At 31.7% G+C, this 24,222-nt stretch overlaps 1 protein-coding gene across 7 annotated transcripts in view; it reads left to right on the forward strand.

Annotated features, from left to right (window-relative positions):
* Positions 1-24,222, forward strand: part of Epha7 (EPH receptor A7) — a 187,669-nt gene that overhangs the window by 48,930 nt on the left and 114,517 nt on the right. For all 7 annotated transcript variants that reach the window (XM_021240719.2, XM_021240718.2, XM_021240715.2 and 4 more), the window contains exons 4-5: positions 14,977-15,132; positions 15,966-16,301. In XM_021240719.2, the coding sequence (XP_021096378.1) occupies positions 14,977-15,132; positions 15,966-16,301 (492 nt within the window). The remainder of the gene's footprint in view (positions 1-14,976; positions 15,133-15,965; positions 16,302-24,222) is intronic.

A 24,222-nucleotide genomic window follows, 5' to 3' on the forward strand; every position in this document is an offset into this window, starting at 1 on the left:
AGGAGTACTTATAAAACACTAAAGTTTAGTATGAAAGGGTATGTTTTGTTATATACTAGTGGTATATAAGATGAGCTTTTGAATAATTTTTTTGGTTTTTGCAAAACACAAAACAATATATTAATTCATTAGTGTATGCAGTATTTACATCAAGCTGTTGGTACTTCCAGAGAGAGCGCACACACACACACACACACACACACACACACAAACACACACACGGAGAAGATAACAAATGTAGAATCAGCTTTTGTCATTCTCCAAAAATAACTTTGGAGATACTAGTAAATCCTAGGACCTAAAAATACCATTAATTTTTGTACTATCATCTAAATACTCTAATTAAATTATCTCACATGATATTGGGTGATAGTCTTATGTGGTAAACAGCTGGCAAAGTGATGAAATATCAGATCCACAGAATAAGTAATTCAAGTTAATAGCATGATTGAGAATGTACTTTATACTATTTCTACAAGTGATATAAAAATCTTAAAAAATATTAATGAAGTACATTTTCCTGAATGCAAGCTTTCTTGACCTCTCAATTTTTTTTTTTTTTTTGAGACAGAGTCTCAAAATATAGTTCAGGCTCACTTTAAACTCATGGTGACCCTCCTACCTCAGCCTCCCTAGTCCTTGGATTACAAGTATCTGCCAATGTGCCCAGCCCTACCAAAGTATTGATAGAAGAAACTTATCTGTTGGATTCACTATTTCCAAGAATTCCAGTCTTCTCTTTCATACTTGACATAAATCTGTTTTTCATTTGACTAACTTTTTGAATAACAAGTTTGAAGAGAAAACCAGGATTTGAAGAAAATTATTGAGAATTATTTCTAGATTTTTTTGGTTAATTTTGTTAGTTTTGCTTTTGATATCAAAGGAGCAAAGTGGAAATTTAATATAAACTATCAGGAAAATGTGAGTTCTGTTGTTTCATTTCATACATGTAAGTTGACAGTTCTGTTGTTTCATTTCATACATGTTGTTGACAGGTCAGTGTACATTTCTTTTATTGTATAATTTTGTATCATAAATGTTTATGTAAAATATATATATAATTAATCTAGACAGTTGTTTTGATATTTTAAGAAATATGTTCCCTAAATCATACATTGTTGTATTATAATTAGGAAGAGATTAGTGCATTATAAGAATTTTCTATTTTCTTTGCAGTATAACTTTATTTCAAAGGGTAGTGAAAGAAGTAATTTAATAAAGAATATTTCATTTGGATATTATGACTAGGACAATGTGTGAAGTTATTCAACTATTGTATTTTCTATGTGTAAAGTAGGATGTTTAACTGACCATATTAAATACCACTGTTTAATAGGCTATTAGAATTACAAGTGTAGTTCTTTACAGTTAAGTGCTCAATACATTTTATGACTGAATACAAAACTATATATTTAAAAATGTAGACAAACTGAATGACAAAGATACAAATTAAATGAAAAAATTATAAGCAAATATGAGGAACATAAGAACCATATCTAATCTTAAAAAAAAATTATCTCCTCTGAATTCTAATTGTGAGAAATATTTTGTAGCACTCAACACTATTTGTATGATAAGAGAAGGATTTCAGTCTGGGAAGAATCAAAGAACTTTAAAACCTTTATTGACACCACGTCTAGACATATTCTTTTAACTTTTTTTACCTTGAAAAGATTCACCTTCTAGCCTTTTACTTTTAAAGGACTACTAATTCAAACTACAAAATAATCATGTTGAAAACTGGCAAAAGAAATACTTACATTCTTACAAGGTTGGGACTCTCCTTTTGTAATTGTTGGCATTGAGCAAGGAATACCCTTTATCTTGCCATGCCATATATATATATACACATACACACACACACACACACACGCGCGCGCACACACACACACACACACACACACATATATATATATATATATATATATATATGTTCATTGTGGTGTAATTAAAGCACAATGGAAAATTTCAGTGTTTTCTCACTGGTGTTCTTACATTCACAAAATGTCTTTACACATTAGAATACTTGATTATCCCTAAATTACATAGGACTAAATCAGTCACCTATGATCTTTGTACATTGTGTTTATTTAGACACACATTCTAGTACTTGTTTTGTTATCTATTATCTATCTTTTGCTGAACATTTATCCAGAAGGGTAATTCAAATTAAATGTTGAAAAAAATCTATTCTAAAAATATTGCAGACCCTTTCCACCTGGCATCCATCTGTGACAGTATGTCGTCACAATCTGTCATCTGCTTTTCTTCTGTGTTTTCTTAACCTCTTCATTTGGGTGAAATTTTTGAACTATATTTTTTCTTATTTTCTGTATTCTAGTTAGTACAAATTGACATTTACAGCTCTTTAGTCAGCTTCTGGAGTGATTTGGAACTAAATAGGATGATTTATTGCACTCTTAGCTCTCTATACATATTATTTTATAGCCCCATTAATATTATAATAAATTCAATCACTACATTTTAGTTTAACCTTTTCTTTGTAAGAACTCTCAACACATTTTTTCACTTGGAAATGTACATGTTTACATTATTACCTTTTCTGTAAAAAAATAGTATTTATTTCTCAATTTCTCCATTTTTTTTTTTTTTTTTTTTTTTTTTTTTTTGGTACCAGGGATCGAACTCAGGTTCTGGCGCTTGCGCAGCAGGCGGCAAAACCACTGAGCTAAATCCCCGGCCCTCCATAATTTTATTTTGAAATATATGTTCATTAATCTGTTGAGCCCAGTACTTCATGTTGTTTGCCATTATTTTTTTTTCTGAGTTCACACTTAATGTTAAGGGACCTTATGGCTTTATCCTACTTTCCTTCTTCATCTATGTTTTAATTTTAAAGGAGTGAAATAGTATATGTACATATTTAAAAAAGCCTTTAACCTTTATTTTGTCATGCCCATCTCATAGGTGAGAAGTCAAGTAACTAATTTACCTTAGAGATGTGTGAAATTAAATGGAAAAACACAAATGTATGTAAGAGTATGTTAATATCTGTGTATTTCTGCTCAGAGTAAAGGAAAATATAAACTATAAAGCCCATTGTATTTAAATTAGCTTTTTGTCTCAAATAATTGTAAAATTTCTAAAAGTCTATAACGAATAAATTGGAATGATTTTTCATAACAAGAGGCATTAATGTTTCATTTTCCAATAGAAATGTTAATTATAAGTATTTATTTTAATAATGACCTGTCTAGTTCCAAATTACTAACAAAATGGAAGTGCTATGTACTTATTTTATGGCAAAATTAGAGGATCTAAAATTAGAATATTCTTTTTTGTTTTTATTTGACTTTGGATAGTCATACATTTGTGGAAGCATAGTCTTATCTAAAGGAGGGGAGAACTATTATTATTTATCTCTTTGGCTTGGAAGCAATCTAAATGTGAGTTTTACCAAGAAGCTACTTAAGAGTGAAAGCTTGCAAAATGTCTCCCCTTTCTGGTGTGACCAGGGCTACACTGTCCACTACTGAGAATGTGCCACATCAGTCTCATGGATGTGATTATTATGAATTAACCTTTGTTGAGTAGGATGACATTCAAATATGTATAAGGCTGTGTAATGAATATTCTTCATTCTTTCATTCCATAAGTATAGATGTGCTAGGCTTTAGGAATCCTTATAATTCTATTCTTGAAGGATTTGTGGTGAGCCAGAAGAGACACACATAAAGAAATAATTGTGGAAGTATTAATGCCATAACATTGGTATTGTATAAAGAGTAAGACTATTCTCCTAAGTAGCTTTAGAAAGACAGAAAGAAAGGAGATCAAACTTTAACTATAGTACACGACAAATGAATCCTTTATTTATTTAAAACAATAAAATGTATGAGATAACTTTTTCCATTTTAGCATAGGTATTTTTAAAATGAATTTATTAAAAGCATAATTAAATTACATTGTTATTACCTGTGTTAACTTATTGTGAAATATGATGCATGCCGTCAATAGGATGGGAGTTGTGTTAGATGGTTTGCATGATGTGGAGGTAACAAGTAACTACTAAGTAAGTAGTTTTCTTTTTCAAAGAATTAAAGGTAAAATAATGGTTTGAGAGAGATTTTACTATTTTGTTTATCTCATAACTCTGTTTTCCCCACCTCTTTAGTTAGCTCCTTTAAAAAATAAAAAAAGATTGAGCTCAACAACATGTTTTTTTCAGAAAAGATTTGTTTTGCCTCTTATTTTCTTTCATTCCTAAAAGTTAAAGATTGAGTGAATCTCCTCATTGTCCTGATGCATCTTTTAAAATGTCGTGCTTCAGGGTAAACTGATTTCTTTATGATCTCCAGAAAATTTTCTAGTGACAGAAGAGAAATTATTATTTATCTCCCCACATGTACAAAATACCTTAAACTGCTTTAGGGTTATTTGCTTCACAAGACTTGCTATTGATTCACATTTTATAACTGACAAGGCAAGTGTAGCTTTCACAAAATAGCCAGAAAGATGCCTTTTAAACTATTTTTGTTTTAATCATTTTTTAAATTATTACACAAAACTGATGATGAAAGTCCTTGTTGGATTTCTTTGCATTGCAAAACTTCTCTTTATTTTAAAAAATTAAGGTTTTTTTTTTTTGGCTTTAGATTTTTCAATATTTTCCTGTAAGTATTTAAATCTTAGTATACTGTAGGAAAAAAAAAAAAAACAGTTATTGACTTTCTCACAAAGCATCTAATTTTAATTCTTCTTTTGAGCTAAAATATTTACTTTGCTAAATGTAGTGAAATCTGACACATTCGTGTATATTTCTTGTTGAGTTAAAGTTTTTAAGAACTTGAAGTAACCTGCCCTTATGAAATATTTCACTATAGCCAGATCCAACAATAGCCTCATTGAAAAAAGCCAATAGCTGCTACAAATAGCATTCCAGTTTAAATATAATTATTCAATAATATGTCTCTACACACACTTCCTGCATGTCTACCTGAGCAGTTTTCGAACTTCACATTGATGAAATACTACAGCTTTGGCAGGAAAGGTGACTTTAGAGTCTCTACTGTATTCACTACTGAAATAGAAAACAAATACAATTGTAAAAGACACAAATTGAAGCTCAATATTTATAATTTATAGAAGTAATTTCCTAAGATTATCAGAAATTTAATTACCTTATGTGCATAATGAACTGATTATCCATACCATTTAAAGCTACTGATCAAAATGATGTTATAGAACTTAGAGATCATCATATTTGTTTGTTTGTTTTCTTTAAACAAAAACACATTTTTGGTTCTTTGCCTAGCACAGTGATAGTTACACAAATCACAAGCCATAATTACTTGTTCAGGGAGTAAATCATTTGGCTGTATAATTTGTATTTCTTGCTACATACACATGTGGTAATAGGAATGTACTTAAAAAATTGTCAAGGGTAGAAATTAGAGTGGGACCATAAATCTGTATGGAGATTCACATCATAAAGTGGTCATAATAATTAACTATTTAGCAAGTACATATTTTATGCCAGGCACTGTGCTACATTCATACATGAACTACATATTCTCATTCACAACTCTCTTAGGAGATAGTCTTATTATTTTTTTTTTCAGGTTAAGTAAAAGAAAACTTGATTCAGAGAGCTTAAGCAAATTTGAAAAGGTCATACAGTTAGTAAATGGTGGAAGAGAAACCAAAAAATTTACATAAAGGGACAAGCAATATTGACTGTTTAGGATAACTGAAGTGAGATCTTATGTGATGAAATTAGCAGTGACAAACATTCAAAATAATGAATATTATCTTTTGAGAAATGTTCTTTTAAAAATGATTTTGTAAAAAAAAAGGGCACTGACCTTTAAAAAGAGAAATTGTTACTCAAAAGACTTAGATTTTTTAATTTGTTTGTAGAATCTCCACTGTCTGATCTTTCTTGGTAAATTAAGGAGAATGAATAATAGAACTGAATTTGTAAAACATATGGCATTGTAATGAATATAAGAAAAATATTTGAAAATAAACTTGACAGTAGCATAAATGCTATATATTGCCCCCTGTCTGAAGCCTTCTTAAAACACACCTCCTTAATATAGCCTCTTGTTCATATTGCTTGTTTTCAAGGAGATCTTTTGGAATAAAGTAATATTGATTCACAAATAAGCCAACTTATTTAATTACTACAGATAAGCAATAAAATGTCTGTTATCCTAACTTCGCCTAATTTAAGTGTTTTTATTCCATAAGAACACATAATAATATAGTTTTGCCATAAACTTTGATTATGAGTGAGAATACAATTTATGAATTATTTTCCAGAACAGTTACTAAATCCTGAGATTTCTAGTTCGTTCCTTTTTAAAAAATGCTTATGTAGGGTATACTCCGAAAGCAGACCTATGAGGACAGTATGAGGGAAAATCAGAAAAGTCTCCTATACATTGCAAATCTTTCCTTTTACAGAAGGTGAATTTTATTTTTAGTAATTTATACAATTTTAAAATCCCATTTCTGGGAGGGGAAGAAAGGTTGAAGGGAGGGGAGAAGAATGGGGGGGAAAAGGGAGAATTAAGATGTATTATATGTATAAGTACAAATTCCCTAAGATGAATGTGATCAATGTGTATGGGTAACATGTACTAATAAAAAAATGAAGTTTAAAAAAATAAAATCCCATTTCTGAGATCTACATAAGCCAAAATGGATGAGTACGTCTTTGTGAATCCTGCCTCTGCAATGTTTGACAGCACTGCCACTGGAGAGCTAGGAGTGTGCATCCCTGATCATAGTCTCCAGGCAGGGACTAGCACACCCAGGGCTGCCATGCAGAGGCAGAGCAGCCCTTTGGAACCTGTCTTCTGCAGTCCTGCTGAGGGACCACTGGAAGATCAAGGGGCTATTCTGTAAATCTGTACATTGTTTTGTGTTTGTGTGTGTGTGTGCATGCGTGTGCGCGTGCACACGCATACACAGTAGGGGTACAGGTGCAGTAGAAATATACATACTTTTAAAGGTGGCATTTCAATTAAAACAGTTGTTGAGTAGTTAAATAGCTAGTAAGTGATTACTGTGTTATTGTTAAAACAAAATTTTCTAGATAGAAATATAGAAGAATCTCTTGTGGAGAGTACTTTAGTGTTAATATCAGGAATACAAGGAACTTGAAGCCCAGTGTGAAGTAACTTTCCCTCAATTATATGTTGTTAAGTGGTGGAGTAAATTTAGACACAAGTCTTTTAAGTTAAAATCCACTTCTCTTTAGCTGTACCAAGTTACCTTTTTATTATAGCCAAATATTTATAAAGTAGACTAAGAAAAGAGATTCAGACTGTCCTAACTTGACTTCTTTTCCTCCTTTTTAAATCATTTTGATAATGTCATCAGGTTTGTGATGATATTCTTTTAAAATGAAGAATGTATAGCTGTAGACCTTAGGAAAACAGTATATCTAAAGCTGGTAATTTAATTAAAACTCTGTTTATAAACAGTGCTTTGTTTTATTTTATTCTGCATTATAACTCTTAAAAATAAAACTTTGGAAAGCTTATTTAATTTTTGTCATATATCAACAAAAAATTAAGTATTGAATTAAATACCACAAATACCACATGCACATATTTATAAATCTCTAAAATGATTTTTTTCTTTTAGTTCTCAAAATCTCCAAATGGTTTTTAGACACTTGTGTATCTCTTTTCACACAGTTTCTTTTCTACATTGTCTCTTCTGCACTCTTGCAAGTTAGTTGTGGGTTAATAGGCATAACGTACCACAGTATACAATATACTCTTGCATCACGTTGTTTTTATCCTGCCTGCTCACTGTTCATTCTCAATGTGAAAAATCATAGCATGGAAGTGACAGGAGGTCTGCATTTCAGGCGGACTTTTGTAATTATTCCCACCGAGGCACTGTCAATAGGATTAAAATACAAATTCTGGATCTGTCCATCCCAAATGAGGTCAGCAGTTTGAGCAGTGGGAGTACTGTTTCTACAAGCTGTGCTTTCCCCTTTGCTTAGAAAAGCATAGATATTAACATGACACAAATATTTGAAAGCTCCTATGGAAACAGACTGGCTTTGCCTGAATTCAGTAAAATATCCATCTGCAATAAATAAAATAACAGCATTCATTAGTCTCCTCAACTATGTATGTATGTAGATTCTACAGTGATATTAAAGCCCAGAAAATTCCAATTACAGAACAATCCACTTATAGTTCATAATTAATAAACTCTTTGCAGCTGTATAACTGTGGCCGGAAACATCTGCAAAGCCTCATATTTTACACACAGACATACATAATTCCTTCAGAAAATGTTCAGTTGTGCTTGAAATCACAGGTCTGGAAACAGAGTAAGACCTGACAAAGCTGATTTGAGTTGTATTCAATTAGCTCATGGTGCAGGTGCAGGTGGGAGTGGGGTAGAGGAGGAAAACCAACCCTCCCCTATCGAAATGACATGGAGAAAAATAGAAGTGTTTAAGAGATGTTCAATCACAACAATTTTTATGTAGTGCATCCAAAATCTTTCATAAATAGGAGTATAAAACTGTTTCATTTCCATTATAAAATTACTACCTGTCACATAAAACATGAGCTATTATTTATGAAACACTGAAAATATACATTAAATTAACACATAGGTAAAAACAGTATACTGCTAAATGTTTTCATTTTGTTAAATAGTTCATAATTTCTCACACTTAAATACATCTTTATACGAGTAAATGAATACAGAGTAAATGTGTTTGAATACTAAATTTAAGCAGATACAATTTGCCGTTTTTTGTAGTGTTAATAAACATTCAGATCTGAAGTTACATTATTAAAAATTTTGTTTTAGCTGCTGTATTAAAATAAAATTCCCGGGCCCAGGATTTACCTCGGTGCTGCCACCTGCCCCGCAAGCCCAAGGACTTATATATATATATATATTATATATATATGTGAATATATATAATTCACATACCTTACAATTGGGCCATTGACGTATACAATTAAATGGCTTTTAATTTAGTTATAGAACTGTACAACCATTATTGTATTTTTTTTTTTTTTGGTACTGGGGATCGAACTCAGTTCCTTGTGCTTGCGCAGCAGGCGGCACAACCACTGAGCTAAATCCCCAGCCCTGTACAACCATTATTACAAATCAATTTTAGAAAGCTGACATCACCCCAAAAATAAATCCTGCACCTACTCAGATACTTGCCATTTCTCCTTGTTCTCCGTGCTCCAACAAATACTAATCTATATTCTATCTATATAGGTTACCCTATTTGAAATATTTTATATAAACTGAATTATAAAGTACGTTGTCTTTTATGATTGAATTCTTTCATATGGTATGTTATCAGGATTTATCTGTGGTATGTGTATATATATATACATATATATATATCTTTTTGAATTGGTGAATAATTTCATTGCATTTATTCATTAGGATCTTTGGGTTGATTTTACTTGTTGGGTCTTTTAATTAATTCTGCTATGAATATTCATATCTCAGCTTTTGTGTGACAGATATTTTATTTCTCTTGGGTTTATATCTACAAATAAAATTTTTGGATATTTTGGTAGTAATGCTTAGCCCTTTGAGGAATTACCAGACTTTTTCAAAGTGGTTACCCTATTTTACATTACCAGCAGAGTTTTTTTTTTTCTTTTCTTTTTTTTTTTTTTTTTTTGGTACCGGGGATCGAACTTGGGACCTTGTGCTTGCGAGGCAGGCGGCGGAACCACTGAGCTAAATCCCCAGCCCAGCAGAGTTTCTAATTCCTTTCTTCTCTTCAACATTTATTATTCTTTTTTACATTATAGCCATGCTACTGGATGTGAATGGTGTCTCATTGCAGTTTTGATTTGCATATCCCTAATGGCTAATATGTTTAGAGTTAGAGTTTATGTGCTTATTGATCATTTTTATATCTTCTGTAGATAAACTTGTATTTAGAGTCTCTAATTTTATTGCTTTATTAATTTAATATTTGCATTATTACTACTCTTAAAGTTATAATTTATTAAATTGTTTGATAACATTTTATATCGCAAACTAATAGTGGGGATATTTTATTATCATTCATTCTTCAGAAACATTAATAGTTTTAAGAAAAGAGCTGGCCAAACATGATGGCATGATGTGCCTGTAATCCCAATGTTTTGAAAGTTGAGGAGGCTGAGGCAATAAGATCAGGTTTTGTTTCCTGGTACATGGGGGAGGAGAGATCAAACTCAGGACCTTGTGCTTGGGAGGCAGGCACAGGCATTGAGCTACATCCCCGGCAGTAAGATCATTTGATGTCAGGAGTTGAAGACTAGCCTGCCTCAACATAGTATAACCCTATCACACACACACAAAAAAGACTTGGTACCCCTGTGAACACGTGGAAAACTTTGAAAATATAGAAAAGGCCAGAATTCAATGATTATGTTAGGTCAAGGCAATAATGTTAACGTCTTTCAAAGCTTTCCTAATATGCAGCTACGGAGAAAAGCCAACTAAGATTTGGAGTATCAATGGCTTAATATCCAGAATAATGTCAGGTATGCCTGAGAGTTCAAAATTTGCATAAAAATTAACCATTAAGGACCAGGAAATCTTTTTTGTCTGTGAAAAACCTTTAGAGTTACGTAGATTTCCTAGGGCAACAAGATTGTGGGGAGAGGATCTTTAGAAATAATAATCAGATGAGATTTCTCCAAATCTTACCCCTATAGATCATAAAACAAAAACACCAGAGGAGTCTGGGTTCCTGCACCCTCTGTCAGGAAGAAGAGACACAGAACTCCATTTAGCTCCTTATTTAGATTTAGACACTGAGTGTACAGAGTTGTTACAGCAGCATGATTGTGCCTCAAATTCAGAGGACAAGTATCTCAGTGCTTTAATACTTGGTATCCATTGAAAACCACCATGGAATTGTTAGGAGAGTTTAATTGAGAATGCAAGGATTTAGTATCTACTTTCTTATCTATTTAAATATCTTTGTAGTCAGAATTTTGGTGCTGTATTATTATTCTAAGGTAGTTAATTTATAAATGGGAAACATTATTGCTTTTAGTATTTTTACATAATTTAAATCCCAAATGTTATTTGAAACAGTTTTTATATTTGTACAATAGACTATTTAAAACATTAATAAATTACTTTTGTTACAGTTGATACAGCAGATATTATAGCATACTGTAATTTAGTAGATATGTTAACTATATTTACTATTGTTATTGTCTAGTATACAGAGTTTCATATATTTTTTTAGATTCTTTTTGTGGTTTTCTATTTAAAGAACAATATAGTTCATGACTCTAGGATAATGAACTTATTTTAATCTTTGAAGCCCTAAGGACTGAAAGAACAGTCAAAATAATCTATCTTAGGGCTCTGTGATAACCAAAAAGTACCATTATTAAAATAATAAGTGTGAGATTATTGTTATAAAAGCAATTAAATATTTGAAGCAAATTTTACATATCCCCAACCTTTATCAATATAGTATAAGATTACTTTAAAAACAATATTTAGATAAAAAGAAAAACATCAAAAAGTAGGAAGATAAAATTGGTCTGCCTCTTACTGTAATTAACTTTACTACCATGTACATGTTACATAAATTTTGCTTTGAAATCAAGTGCTATTGAGAATAAAGCAAAAGAGGAAAGATTTGTAAAGCTGGTGATGCACAATTCCTAGAAAGTTTTTCTTGTATACGTCATGGTTATGTGTAGAGGGAATTTATCTTTGAGGTTTTGGAAAACATTTACCTATATAGACTTTTTATAGTACTTCTGGAAAAGCAGCTGCATTTATAGACAGGAAGAATTGTTTTGATTTCCATTAAGTCTTTTTGAAAATTATTGGAGATTTAATCTAATTCTCCTATGTGTATATGACCCTCGGGCATGAAACTTCACCCTGGTTGCTCTTATTGAGTGTCAATTCTAGTTTTTTCATGTAGGTATTTTAATCACAGTTTCTGCTATTTATTACTTCCTTCTCAGGCTTTTTACCACCAATTGCTCACAATTACCCTAAGAAAGAGTTCTTATCTTCACATGTTTTTGGCTGTACTCCTAACATCCTGGCTCTGAAGATTTTGTACTTACTTTTAATAACTCTAAATTGATAGTTTCCTTAGATTAAATGAAAACTGACTTGTTACAACTTATAATTTTCATTATTAAATGTAACAGAGTAGTACTTTAAAGAAAAAAATTAAGACTTTTCTGTTATTGCTTTTCTCTGTTTAATGATAGTTGTACATATACTGCATAATTTTGTGGGCACAACCAGTGCCAAGTGTCATAGTGAAATTGAGAATATCTATTTAATATATCTTGTTAAGGTGTGCTAGGATATTATTTCATGGTTTTCTAAATTAAAGTAATAGTTTTAAATTTAGAGAAGTGAATGAAAAAGGATATTAAAGAGCCATTGAAAATTACTTGGGACCCATTAAATAAGAGCCAAACTTTGGTTCATTCTGCAGTGAATAGCATATGGCTTAGTGTCAGTGGTCTTATGTTCTAAATCCAGTTTCAACCTAGACAAGTGGAGTTATTTGAAGAACTCAGGTTACTTTTCCTTCAAATCTGTCTTCTCATCTGTTAAAAGGAAAACAGAATTTATTTTAATTTGAAAGTTGAGCAATAAGAGTTTTAAATTTCTCAGCATTAAGTATTATATATGCACTCTAGGAATCATGTAAGTTGGATAAGAAATGGACTTCCTAATTTGTAGGGAGAAATGAGAATTCACTTTTATTTAGTTTTTCTTTGTTTTTGTTGTTTTGTTTTGTTTTGTTTGGACCGGGGATCCAACTCAGGATCTTGTGCTTGTGAGGCAGGTGCAGTGCCACTGAGCTAAATCCCTGGCCCTTATGTAAAATGTGAAGTGGAAGAAATATTTCTGAGGGATTTCACTGGAAAGTTTCAGTTTGTTACCTTTAATTCTGGAAGCCTACCCAGTAAAGGTCAAATTATGTTTCTATAGCAATTCTCTTTCTTCCTACTCCTCAACATTCCCTGTAAAAAGTCAGTAAATACACACACAGTAGCATACAACAAATTTATCAGTACCCACCTCTTCACTCTCAGTGTGTGTGTGCGTGGGTGTGTCTCCCTCTCTTTCTGTACCTCTCTCTCTCTCATCTATTTTTTTAACACTGTCCAAGCCTCAATGTTTCGAGCTGTGAGTAAAGCATTGCCTTCTCTGTTTTATGGGATCGTATGTTTGATCTTTGAATATTGGTATGCATAAAGCAAGATACAGTGGATAAAGAATAAAGAATTTTTTCATCCTGAGATACATTAAGCTAAATTCTTTATTCTCTCAGTATTAGCCTTCAGATCATATCTGTATGTGTTATATTGTTGTTATATTGTTTTTTTTTAAAATCATTAGTTTTTCTGGACCTCAGATTTGCAGTAACTGCTACTGAGAGCATGTGATGATGCATCGTGTTTATTTGCCTAATGTGTTTATGTCTGCTTTCTACTCATATGAACAGAAATGCCAACAAAAGGCAATTTAGCAGACTTGCTTCTGAAGGAATGGTTCATGCATTTACAGTGAAATGATTGTAGTTCTAACATCCATCTGTCTATCACAGTATAGCACATCTTTTAATTAAGTTTCTAAGTATATATGACAACTATCTTGTTCATGTAAACTACTGTTACTTTCTTGCAGATCAAATGATCACTTTGATCTCTAATATATTCAAATTATGCATGAAACATTCAGAATGTGAACAAAAATAAAGAATAGGGTTCAACATTTTTCTGGAAACCACATCATCTCCTTATGATAGTACTGTACCCACTTCCAACTCCTCATCAGTGAAAATGTAACTAAATTTCTGAATAATGCCCAATAAAGAAGATTAAAATTTCAAATAATATTTTAAAATTTAAAACTCATGTTAAATATTCACTATTCTTTTCAGGTATGATTTATGAAATGTTACTAAATTAGTGCTTTACCAAAACTTAAAAAGATATTCGTGTAATAAATATACCTTCATTTAATAAAACTGTTGACCTGATGAAAATTTACCTAGCTAAATTTTAATTAAAGATAAATATAATTATGTAAAGGATGTTAAATGGTGACCTAATTTAATAAAACGTACACGAGTAAGAGGAACTACAGTAGGAGATGAGAGAAACATCCGTACCCCCTGCATTTCAGAGAGCAGTTGCTGGGCTCGCATCAGCGTGGAGAAGCAGGGTTACAGCCTGCGTACAGCTGGTGCCTTTCTCCTGGTTTCTGGTGTTACAGAGATTTGCTATTCATAGGGCTTCATTTTTAGTAACAAAAGTTCTTATAATGGAACGCAACCTGCATTATAATTTAAGTTGGTTAAAGCATATCTTGAAGTTCCTGATAATTTGGGGAAAGGTATTTCTGTCATATTCAGGTGAAGGTTTTTACATCATTATTGTACTAATCTGGTAATTAAAGTTATATCAGTATTTTTCAACATTGACCAAATAACTGAAAACTTAATTCATTGCTACATTAGATTGAGAAAACATAACTTTGTGTTCATGGAGAACAACATACAAGTTAATTTTTTTTTTTTTTTTTTTTTTTTGGTGCCGGGGATCAAACTCGGGTCCTTGCACTTGCGAAGCAGGTGGCGAAACCACTGAGCTAAATCCCCGGCCCCCAAGTTAATTATTTTTGGAAACAAAGTTAAAATTGACTTAAATATCCGAAGTAAGCATTCTAAGATTTTTATCTAAATAGATGATGCTAGTGTTCAGTTTTGGATTTTAAACTTTGGACTGATGCCAAGAGGAGCTGCTGGTTTGCTGTATCATTTTGTTTCTACTATTTTGTTTTGAAACATCATAATGTGAAGCTACTGATGCACACTAAAACAAATATTTTATCATGAAAGTTGTTTTTTATATATTTTATTCTTTGCTAAATATTCCTGATTTGTTAAAAGGCCTATTAGTCTCATGTTTCTATTTTCACTTTCCTTTGCATATGCAGCCTGTGGTCGTGGATTCTACAAATCTTCCTCACAGGATCTTCAGTGCTCTCGTTGTCCAACCCACAGTTTTTCTGAGAGAGAAGGCTCCTCCAGATGTGAATGTGAGGATGGGTACTACAGGGCTCCATCTGACCCACCATATGTTGCATGCACAAGTAAGTTCATAATGTGAAAGATTTTGGGAGCCCTTCCATTCATTTGTCCATTTCATATCATTAAAATACATATTGACTCCATGAATATATTTTTAATTATCCTCAACTACTCTTAAATTTTTCCATAAATAGACAAGGATAGGCAATAATTTACAATAGGCATATCTTACATTATTTGCAGTATAATTTTCATGTCACCATGCTATATTTTAATATTTTTCATATGTACTTAGTAGAAATTATAAAATTAAAAATTGTTAGTCTTGCATGTATGTGAAATGTGACTAAAAAGCAGTGTTTTCTGAATTAAAATTCCATTGCTAAATAGAGTAAATCTCACATCTTGGTGCTTCAATTAATGAATATTTGAAAGGCTCAAATTCAAAGCCAATCCCACACATTAGTATAAATCATTCTTGAGTACATTAAGAATGAATAAATGTATTCTCTGTTATATGGTTAAAAGGAAAACTGTTTTTAAACAACTGTACCACTGTGTTTTTGGTGCCTTAACTGTTCTTTTTTAATTGCTTGGAAGAAAAATAGCTAAAGACTGTGGCAAAAGTACCAAGACAGTTGTTACTCTGTTTTCATTTTGACATATTAAATGGAAAATAAATAAAGTCTCTTGCCAAGTAAATTCAAGGAGGCTTTTATACAGCTTCTCTGGTAAAGGTAATGAAATATTTATGGGAAAGAAAGCATTTGAGATAGTTTTCTCTTTGGTAATTGGGCCACTAGCTCTCTATTCCACATAGATCCTGTTGTTCATCTTGATGATATACCCTTTTACAATTTTTGTTTGTTTGTTGATTTATTTTTTATTCCTAAAGGGCCTCCATCTGCACCTCAGAACCTCATTTTCAACATCAACCAAACCACAGTCAGTTTGGAATGGAGTCCTCCTGCAGACAATGGGGGAAGGAATGATGTCACCTACAGAATATTGTGTAAACGGTGCAGTTGGGAACAGGGCGAATGTGTTCCTTGTGGGAGTAACATTGGATACATGCCGCAGCAAACTGGATTAGAGGATAATTATGTCACTGTCATGGACCTGCTGGCCCACGCTAATTATACCTTTGAAGTTGAAGCTGTAAATGGAGTTTCTGACTTAAGCCGATCCCAGAGGCTCTTTGCGGCTGTCAGTGTGACCACTGGTCAAGCAGGTATGCTTTTTGTTTGTCTTTACTGAAAGAATAGTGTGTGACTCACAAGTGAGGTGTCTTGCTTGAATATTTAATTAACACTGCTACACGTAACTGTTTCCCCAACTAGTTGATTAATTACACATTTAACTTTTTCTTATTTTTTCTGTTGTCTTTTAAACCACGAAATATTCACTAAAATCTCCAGAAAAGTAGCAGGAGAAGTGAAAAAGGATAAATTATAAACTTGTTAGGACCAATGTATGAATGTTAAACAACTCTGTTGAAAGATCGAGACGAGGAAAGTAAAAATATCAGTCAAAATGGGGTGAAGGATATCTCTCAGATGTTTATCTTTTGTGTGTGGTGTATGCTAGTGATCAGAATCTACACAATTTTTAAGAAAACTGTGTGGTACCTAAACATAACATTAACTAATTTTTTATAACATAGAGTATGATCTTTGTAATATATCATAAGTGGGCATTTAAATTTGCATGAGAATTTTATCAATAGATTTGTGATTATATGTGTGTCTATAATATTTGAATAAATGCTTGGCATGATTCAAAAGGAATGAAAATAATTGTGAACAGGTAGTTTAGCCTAAAAGTGTCATTATTTATTCTCTTACTAGAACACTCCTTCCTTGGCCATTCTTTGTTATGACAAGTCTGTTATGGAAAGTACATATTGGGAAGGAAATAACAGAAATTGAAAACTTTCTAAACCTTCAGAAAAATCTTATTACTGAAGGAAATGTCAGAAATTGGAGACTTTCTCAATCTTCTGAAAAATTATAGTTGAAGAATGATCCTATGTAGTAGAAGTAGCCAAGTATTTTATTGTCATTAGTAAAATTGGACCTACACTAGAGTATGGAAGTTGTGTGTACATCGTGACAGGTGTATCACGAGCTCCTCGTGATTTTTGGCCACTCTCTAAAATAAACCAGTATGATCCATCCCAAATTCGTGGACACAGACTGTTCTTATGCCAATTTTTAATGTAACTTTTAACAAAGTATCACCTATTTAAATTCTATCTTCATAAGGAAAACTGCATATGCTTCTCATTCTGAACAGATTAACTGGTTCTTAATTCTAAATTCTTATTCTGTCATTTTATTTAAAAGGCTATTTCAAATCAGATCACCTATGTAAGAACAGATATCATACATAAAACATAGAAACTTAAATCTTCAATAATTGGACAAAAGAAGTAGCTGATTTAATTGGTATTTTGAATTTTTCATTTAGTCTTTGATATTTACAATACAATTTAGTATCTTTTAAAAATACCTCGTCGTACGTATTTTCACTAATGGTGCTTTATATTGAAATTTGTCATTATTAACTTATAGAGTGTGTTTGAATCATTACAGGCTTATGATTTTGACATTAGAACTAGGAACTTTTAGGAATTTTGTTGAGGTAGAATAACAGTTTTTATTTCTAATAATATAATATTTTACTTACTTTTTTACTGTGATTTCAGGATATTGAGTTGCTACCACAAGAAGTTTGCCAAATTGGCCAATTTTGGGATTTCTTTTCTTGTTAAGTGTCATTTAATTTTTCAAGTTTGCATGTGTTCACTAGGTCATAGTATTTTCATAAATTATTGTATCAAATATTTCTCAGTACAATAGTTAGATGAAACATTTTGAATATTGTTTTATTACAAACTAGAATTGGTTCTTTTGGGGGACTTTTTTTCTGTTTGATTGTTTATTTTGGGGGAAGGTAATTTAAATGTGAAAAATTTGATAGTTATGCACCTTTGCAAAATATGCTAAAAATATTGAATTGTGTGCTTCACATGAGTGAATCTTGTAGTTTGTAAGTGATACATTAAGAAAAAGAATAAATAAAAATAAATACAATAAGTTTATTAAAAGAATAAACATAAAGGTTTATAAACTGGGTATATACTTTTATATTAAAACATTAATTCATGACTGCTTATCTTCAACTGTACATCAAATGCTAAAACCTACAGTTTCACAGTTATCTTTTTTTACTTTCAAGAGAAATGCCTGTGATAGTATAAAATAGTATATTGTGGCAATTTAAAAATTTTTTTCACAAAGAGAAATGATAGTGTATTTTTTTAATTCTTTTCCTTTTGTTTGCAAACTACTTGCCCCTAATTGCCAAAATTTGTGTTCTTTATAAAGAAAAGATGACTTTAAAGTGTTGCAAATTCATAACTATCCAATAAAGCCTATAATAATCCTTGAAATTCCCGTTCTCCCTTAAGTAAATAACTTTGCTTCCACCCTAGCTTATGCTGCACTCACTTTGATAGTGAATTTAAACCTGGTTATTTGGTCATCAGAAGTCCCTTGTTATAAAAAGGTTTATTAAGGGAATTTTCATGTTTCCGGGAAAGAGTAGAAACTAAGGATGGAAAATAATTGACCAGTGCTGGAAGGTGGTATGTGCACTGTGCAGTTTCCTTTGTGTTAAGCTTCCAGCCTGAACCCAAGACTCTGACCAAGGCTTGTGTAAGTAGAGTCCATCAAAAACCTTTTGTCCCTTGCTCAGGGTAGGAGCAAGGACATTGGCCTTAAAATTCAAGCTCCTGATGTGCCACTATGTGGATATGCTTTCAGGTTGGGTTACTAAAGTTCTACATGAGTAGAAAATGGATAAAATACTATCCTCCTGTATTATCCTATTGTATCAGATGATCTTAGACAAAACATTGAAAACAATTTATTATTACAAAAATGATATTTCAGGGAATAGCAAAATGCAAGTAGATTAGTCTTCTTTTATATAAGTTTTTGGGAATCTATCCAGGAAAAAAACACTGATATCTTCAACTTTTGAACAGTGGAAGAAAAGAATGAGCACAAAATTAGCAATTACATGTTATATCATTAGGGAAGAGGGAAATTAACTTTGATCAGTAAAAAATAGGACTATTATCTAGTCACCAGTTATCTTAAGACTAGGCTTCTTATTTAAATTGATAATTCTAGATTTAGGATGAAATTTATATAAAGAAGTATATATATGAGTAGTCCTATATTTTTCATATTTACTTACCTACAACATATAAAATACATAAATTGGCTAAAACATGCATTATATTTTGTCATTGTTTTAGGAGTTATATTGGTTTATTGAGGCTGAAGTCAAAGACATTAAGCTTATGTACATTGGAGCATTTTTTAAAATATGTAAGTGATGGGTAAATCATACATATTTCATTTATGACAGCATGATCCTCATTCTTACATTAGAAGACTGTATTGAATAATATAGCATTGATAATTATTTTTAAGTACTAGTAAATGCTCCTATTTTTGTTTGTTTTGTTTTATTTTTATAGATGGTTTTGCTGTATTACATTGACTGGTCTCTAACTCCTGGGAGCAATTCATCCTCCTGCCTCAGTGTGCCATTGCACTAGACTAAATGTTACTTTTTAAAAATCAATTCACTCAACCCTACTAAGTATGTACTGTGTGAAACACTGAAAGATGCTAAGGATTGAAAGCTAAAGAATGGTTCTCTTTTTCTGAGTCCATACTGTAGCAATATACACTTACACCTATAATGATAGTACACATGACTGTAATGTAATACATACTGTAAAACATTAAGAGCAAAATACAGAAACATTCAAGAAAGAATGATTCATTCTGTCTGTGGAGAGGGGGGAGTTTTTATGAAAAAAAAGTGCCGGTAAATCTAGAGTTTCAGAATGGATATGGTTTTGCCAGATGAAGGACAAGTAAGTCATACTGTAGGAATTTAAGAGAAGCACCGTTTCTCTCCAGTTATAACATTATAATTGCCACTGTGTTCCTTCTACAGTCCAAGTGCTTTACTACAAAAATGGTCTCCAGATGTAAGAAAGTTATGAAAGGAGATTACCTGAAAATTGTTGTCTCTTTCTGTAACACTTTCAGTCACTCTGACATTATTTAGCAGTTAAACAATTCTTAACTTTGTTAGTAAAGATAATACAAAATTATAAAAATAAGCCATCTTCCCAAACAGATTTAGGGGATTTAGCAATTATCCTTCAGTTCAGCAACTGTGTCATGATTATGACTGACACATTTAATTTTGCACACAAACTGTACCACGGATGTTGTGGAATTAAGACCTAGGGGAAAACTAGTTATACAAAAGAAAAAATAAATAATTATGCAAGAGTAAAACCATTGAGGCAGTGTTGGAAAAAGCATGTGATTTGATATTAGATGAAAATTACATCAATTTAGACAAGTTACTTCAACTCTTTAAACCTGAATTTTCTCTTGAAATAGTATCATACTATTTGACTCTGAATATTGTAAAATCTGAGGTTATTTACTGAACATCTATTATATCTGTTACTTTTAAATGTAAAACATACCTTAAAAGAGTGTCAAAACTGAGTAATTAAACTTATTGGAACTCATGTAGTCCCTAGGCAACTAAGGGACACAGTACATAAGACTTTATCTTATATCCATAATAAATGGATGAAGAAATAATACAGTATAAGCTATATTACTGTGTAGTCCACTATTATTGAAAAGTATGAACAGCTAATATATGCACATATTTTATACTTTTTAATGGGATTAATTGCTGCTGTAATGCTTTAGAAATCATATGGAAGCTATCAGGAGGAAAACTCTTTGAAAGAGGATAAAAATAGTTTCTTAAATTGGGCCTCTCAAGAAGCAAATACATAGAGTTTAGTTTACCGAAATTGTATTAGGAAGTGGGGTCAACATCATTAGACAAAAGAGAAGGAAACAAAACTGAGCAGAGGGGAAGTTTACCCGTGTTGTAACCTCATTATAATCTTTAACCACCCCCATGGGGAGTTGTTTACCTGTAATGAACGCTCAAGTTATCCTAAATTGGAATGAGTTCTACACTTCTGTGTTGTCTAGACACTGGCTGCAGGTTTCCCTAAGAGTTAAGGTGTTCTTTCAGACAAAAAGAAAAAAGAAAGAAAAAGCAAAATAGAAATCCTAAAGGGGCAGAGAACTGAGGTCTTTCTGACGACCACTTTAGCAGCCGGATGCATTATTTCTTCTGTCTTTTATCAAGGAAAATATGACCACCATATGACAATATTCATTACAGATTGTTAAATTATGCAAAAATTCAGCAGGACAAAGTTCAGGGTGTTTTTAGAGAAAGGCAATGTTATAAACTGGATGAATAAAAACTTGTGAAAAGGGCTTGTGGGAGAGTTTATTTTTAGGAAATCAGACCTTTCTGATAGGGAGAAATTAGATGTTTTAGAACCTTCAATTGACATAATTGACACTATTTGAGCTTTAACTTTTATGCATCTTCCAAAGTACATTTGATGTGCTGCTTAGAGAATTTTATTAAAAAAGAAAACATTCTTCTGCCAATCATTATTTCCTTGAAAAAAAAAAAAGAGTGAAGATGAAGAAGACATTTCTTGAAAATATGAGAGAGCATCAGAGAATCTGCAACTGTAGTATAGAAATCTGTTTCTCCTCAAAGATAAAAAGTTTATCTCAGAAAAAAATATATTTTTGCCTTAATCACCAATTTTGTTGAATATGGATAAATGATGTAGAGTAGGTTTATGAAGTTAAGACAACTACTGATACCATTGTGCAGATAAAGAATTGAGGGTTAGTGTATTAGTCAGTTTTCTGTCACTGTAAAATAAAAAAGAAAACTGGTAATAAGAAAGGAGGGAAGGATTATTTTGGCTTATGGCTCCAGTCCACAGCAAACTGACTCCATTACTTTTAGTCTTCTGGTAATATATATATCATGGTGGAAGGGTGTGGCAGACGAAAGCTGCTCACCTCAGGGCAGCCAGGAAGCAGAGAGAAAAAGAGCCAGAGGACCAGAGAGGGGCAGCAGGCAGGAAGAAGGTATCATCCCCAAAGTTATGGCCCCGTGACCCAGTCCCTTCAACTAGACCCCACCTCCTATGTTTCCATCACCTTTCAATAATGTCACTGGATTATCAGTTTATTAGTGGATTAATCTACCAATGAAGTTGGCAGCCTTATGATTCACTCACCTTGCAAAAGAACATCAGCTGGCAAGCAAGACCCCAGTACATGGCTTTTGGGAAACATTCGAGACCCAAACCATAACAGATAGAATGCATGATTTTTACAGGGCTGCACAGTAAATTATATAATGATTACCCAGATTACTGCCATCAAGTATACTGCTTACCTCAAAATTATTAAAAGTATTGATGTAATTATACAGTGGATATCTGTCTTTAAAATTTAGCTTCATTATCCATTGTATAGGAATTTGCACTCTGATCAAATAATTAGTAATAAGAACAACTAAGTTAAAAGGGCACTGACTAAAAAGTATTATTTCCTAAGTATGTTAATAAAAAATATAATTTCTGGGAATAACATTGGTAAACAGAATTTATGCTGAGGTTAAAATTTCTTGACATTCTTCAAGAAACTTTAAAAATAGCCCTGCACATTTCAACTTGACTAATTTTCTTACATTTTTTATTGCCGAGATCTGACTTCTCAGCCAAAATAAAGATTTGTTTGTGTTCCTTTTACTTTGATTTGTAGTGTTTGTGTAATGTTCCAAATGAAGTATAACTCTAGAGTTATATGATATAACATTCACAAGTGAGATTATACATAAAGGGCAATACCAAAATTCATTTATTTTATTTGTCAGAAATAGCTTCACTTACATGAATTACTATGGCTCAAACTGTGACTGTTTTTCTCATAAATTAACCCAGATCATCTCTTCAATTATTTAAAATGGATACACATCACATTATATTTCATTTTAATAAAATAAATTAATTCCATTTAAGTTTGTATGTTTTTATATTTCATGGGAATTTATAAGCTTGATTTATATTTTAAGTAAATGACATTAAAATATATTTTCTTGCGTGAGATCACTTATTGATGATATAAAGTAATAATAAATTTGTTAATCTCTATAGAGTAAAACAAGATACAGTGTAATTTTTAACATCACTAAGTGAAAGATGTAATCACAAAATCAAATTATTTTATAGAAAGTGTGAATGCTGCTAAAACATACATATAAAAGCATATCTATGTCATCTTCAGCAGAATTAATTGATTCATGTTCAGTGGCTCCCATCTGTAGTCTCAGTACTTGGGAAACTGAAGTAGGAAGATGACTTGAGCCTGGAGTTCAAGGCCAGCCTGCAAAACTCAGTGAGACTCCATTTTTTAAAGAAAGAAAAAAAAAACTAGAAAAAGGAAAAGGAATGAGATTCTTTTGTTAGTAAACTGTTCAAAGCACACATTTTTGTTAAGTTTCTAGTTATTTTATAAATTGAAAGATCTGGATTTGATCCTACTAATTTATGCCACAAGGCATGATATTTTAATACTTTATGTGCTTTGGTTAACAAAAAGAAGTTTTTAACTGTGAAATTTAATTCTTTGATACTTAAGTATTTTCAGTACCATTAATTTTAAAATATTGTTTATTGATTCATTTACATTTTTCTTCAGTGACTACCAGTAATTAAAACATGTATTTGTGAAGAAGATAGTTTAGATACTGCTTTATTAAATTTTTTAATTAGGGCAAATCCAACAGTTTCGACAGAAATACAAATAAGTAGGACCTCGTGAGTGTTTAGTATGTGTTGATCACTTTACATGTAAAATTCTACCTGCTTACACAACATCTTCACATCCTAAATTTATAATGAAAGTATGGAAGAAAAGTACTTCTTTCTGTCATATCATTCTATAGCAAGCATCTCACATTTTTGTAGCATTCATCATAAAAGCTGTTATCTGAATATACAGTGAGTGTTTAAGTTTAAAAAATGATTGCAATAAAAGACACATTGCCTTTATTACTGTGATAAAAACCATGCTACATGCTGCTGCTGGGTGCTATCCACAGAAAGGCAGGCTCATAGAAACATTACAATGCATTATCATTACTAT

The sequence above is a fragment of the Heterocephalus glaber genome, unplaced genomic scaffold, assembly GCF_053883595.1.
Source record: "Heterocephalus glaber isolate CG9 unplaced genomic scaffold, H.glaber_assembly_v1.0 deba00001523, whole genome shotgun sequence".
Taxonomy (NCBI): Eukaryota; Metazoa; Chordata; class Mammalia; order Rodentia; family Bathyergidae; genus Heterocephalus; species Heterocephalus glaber.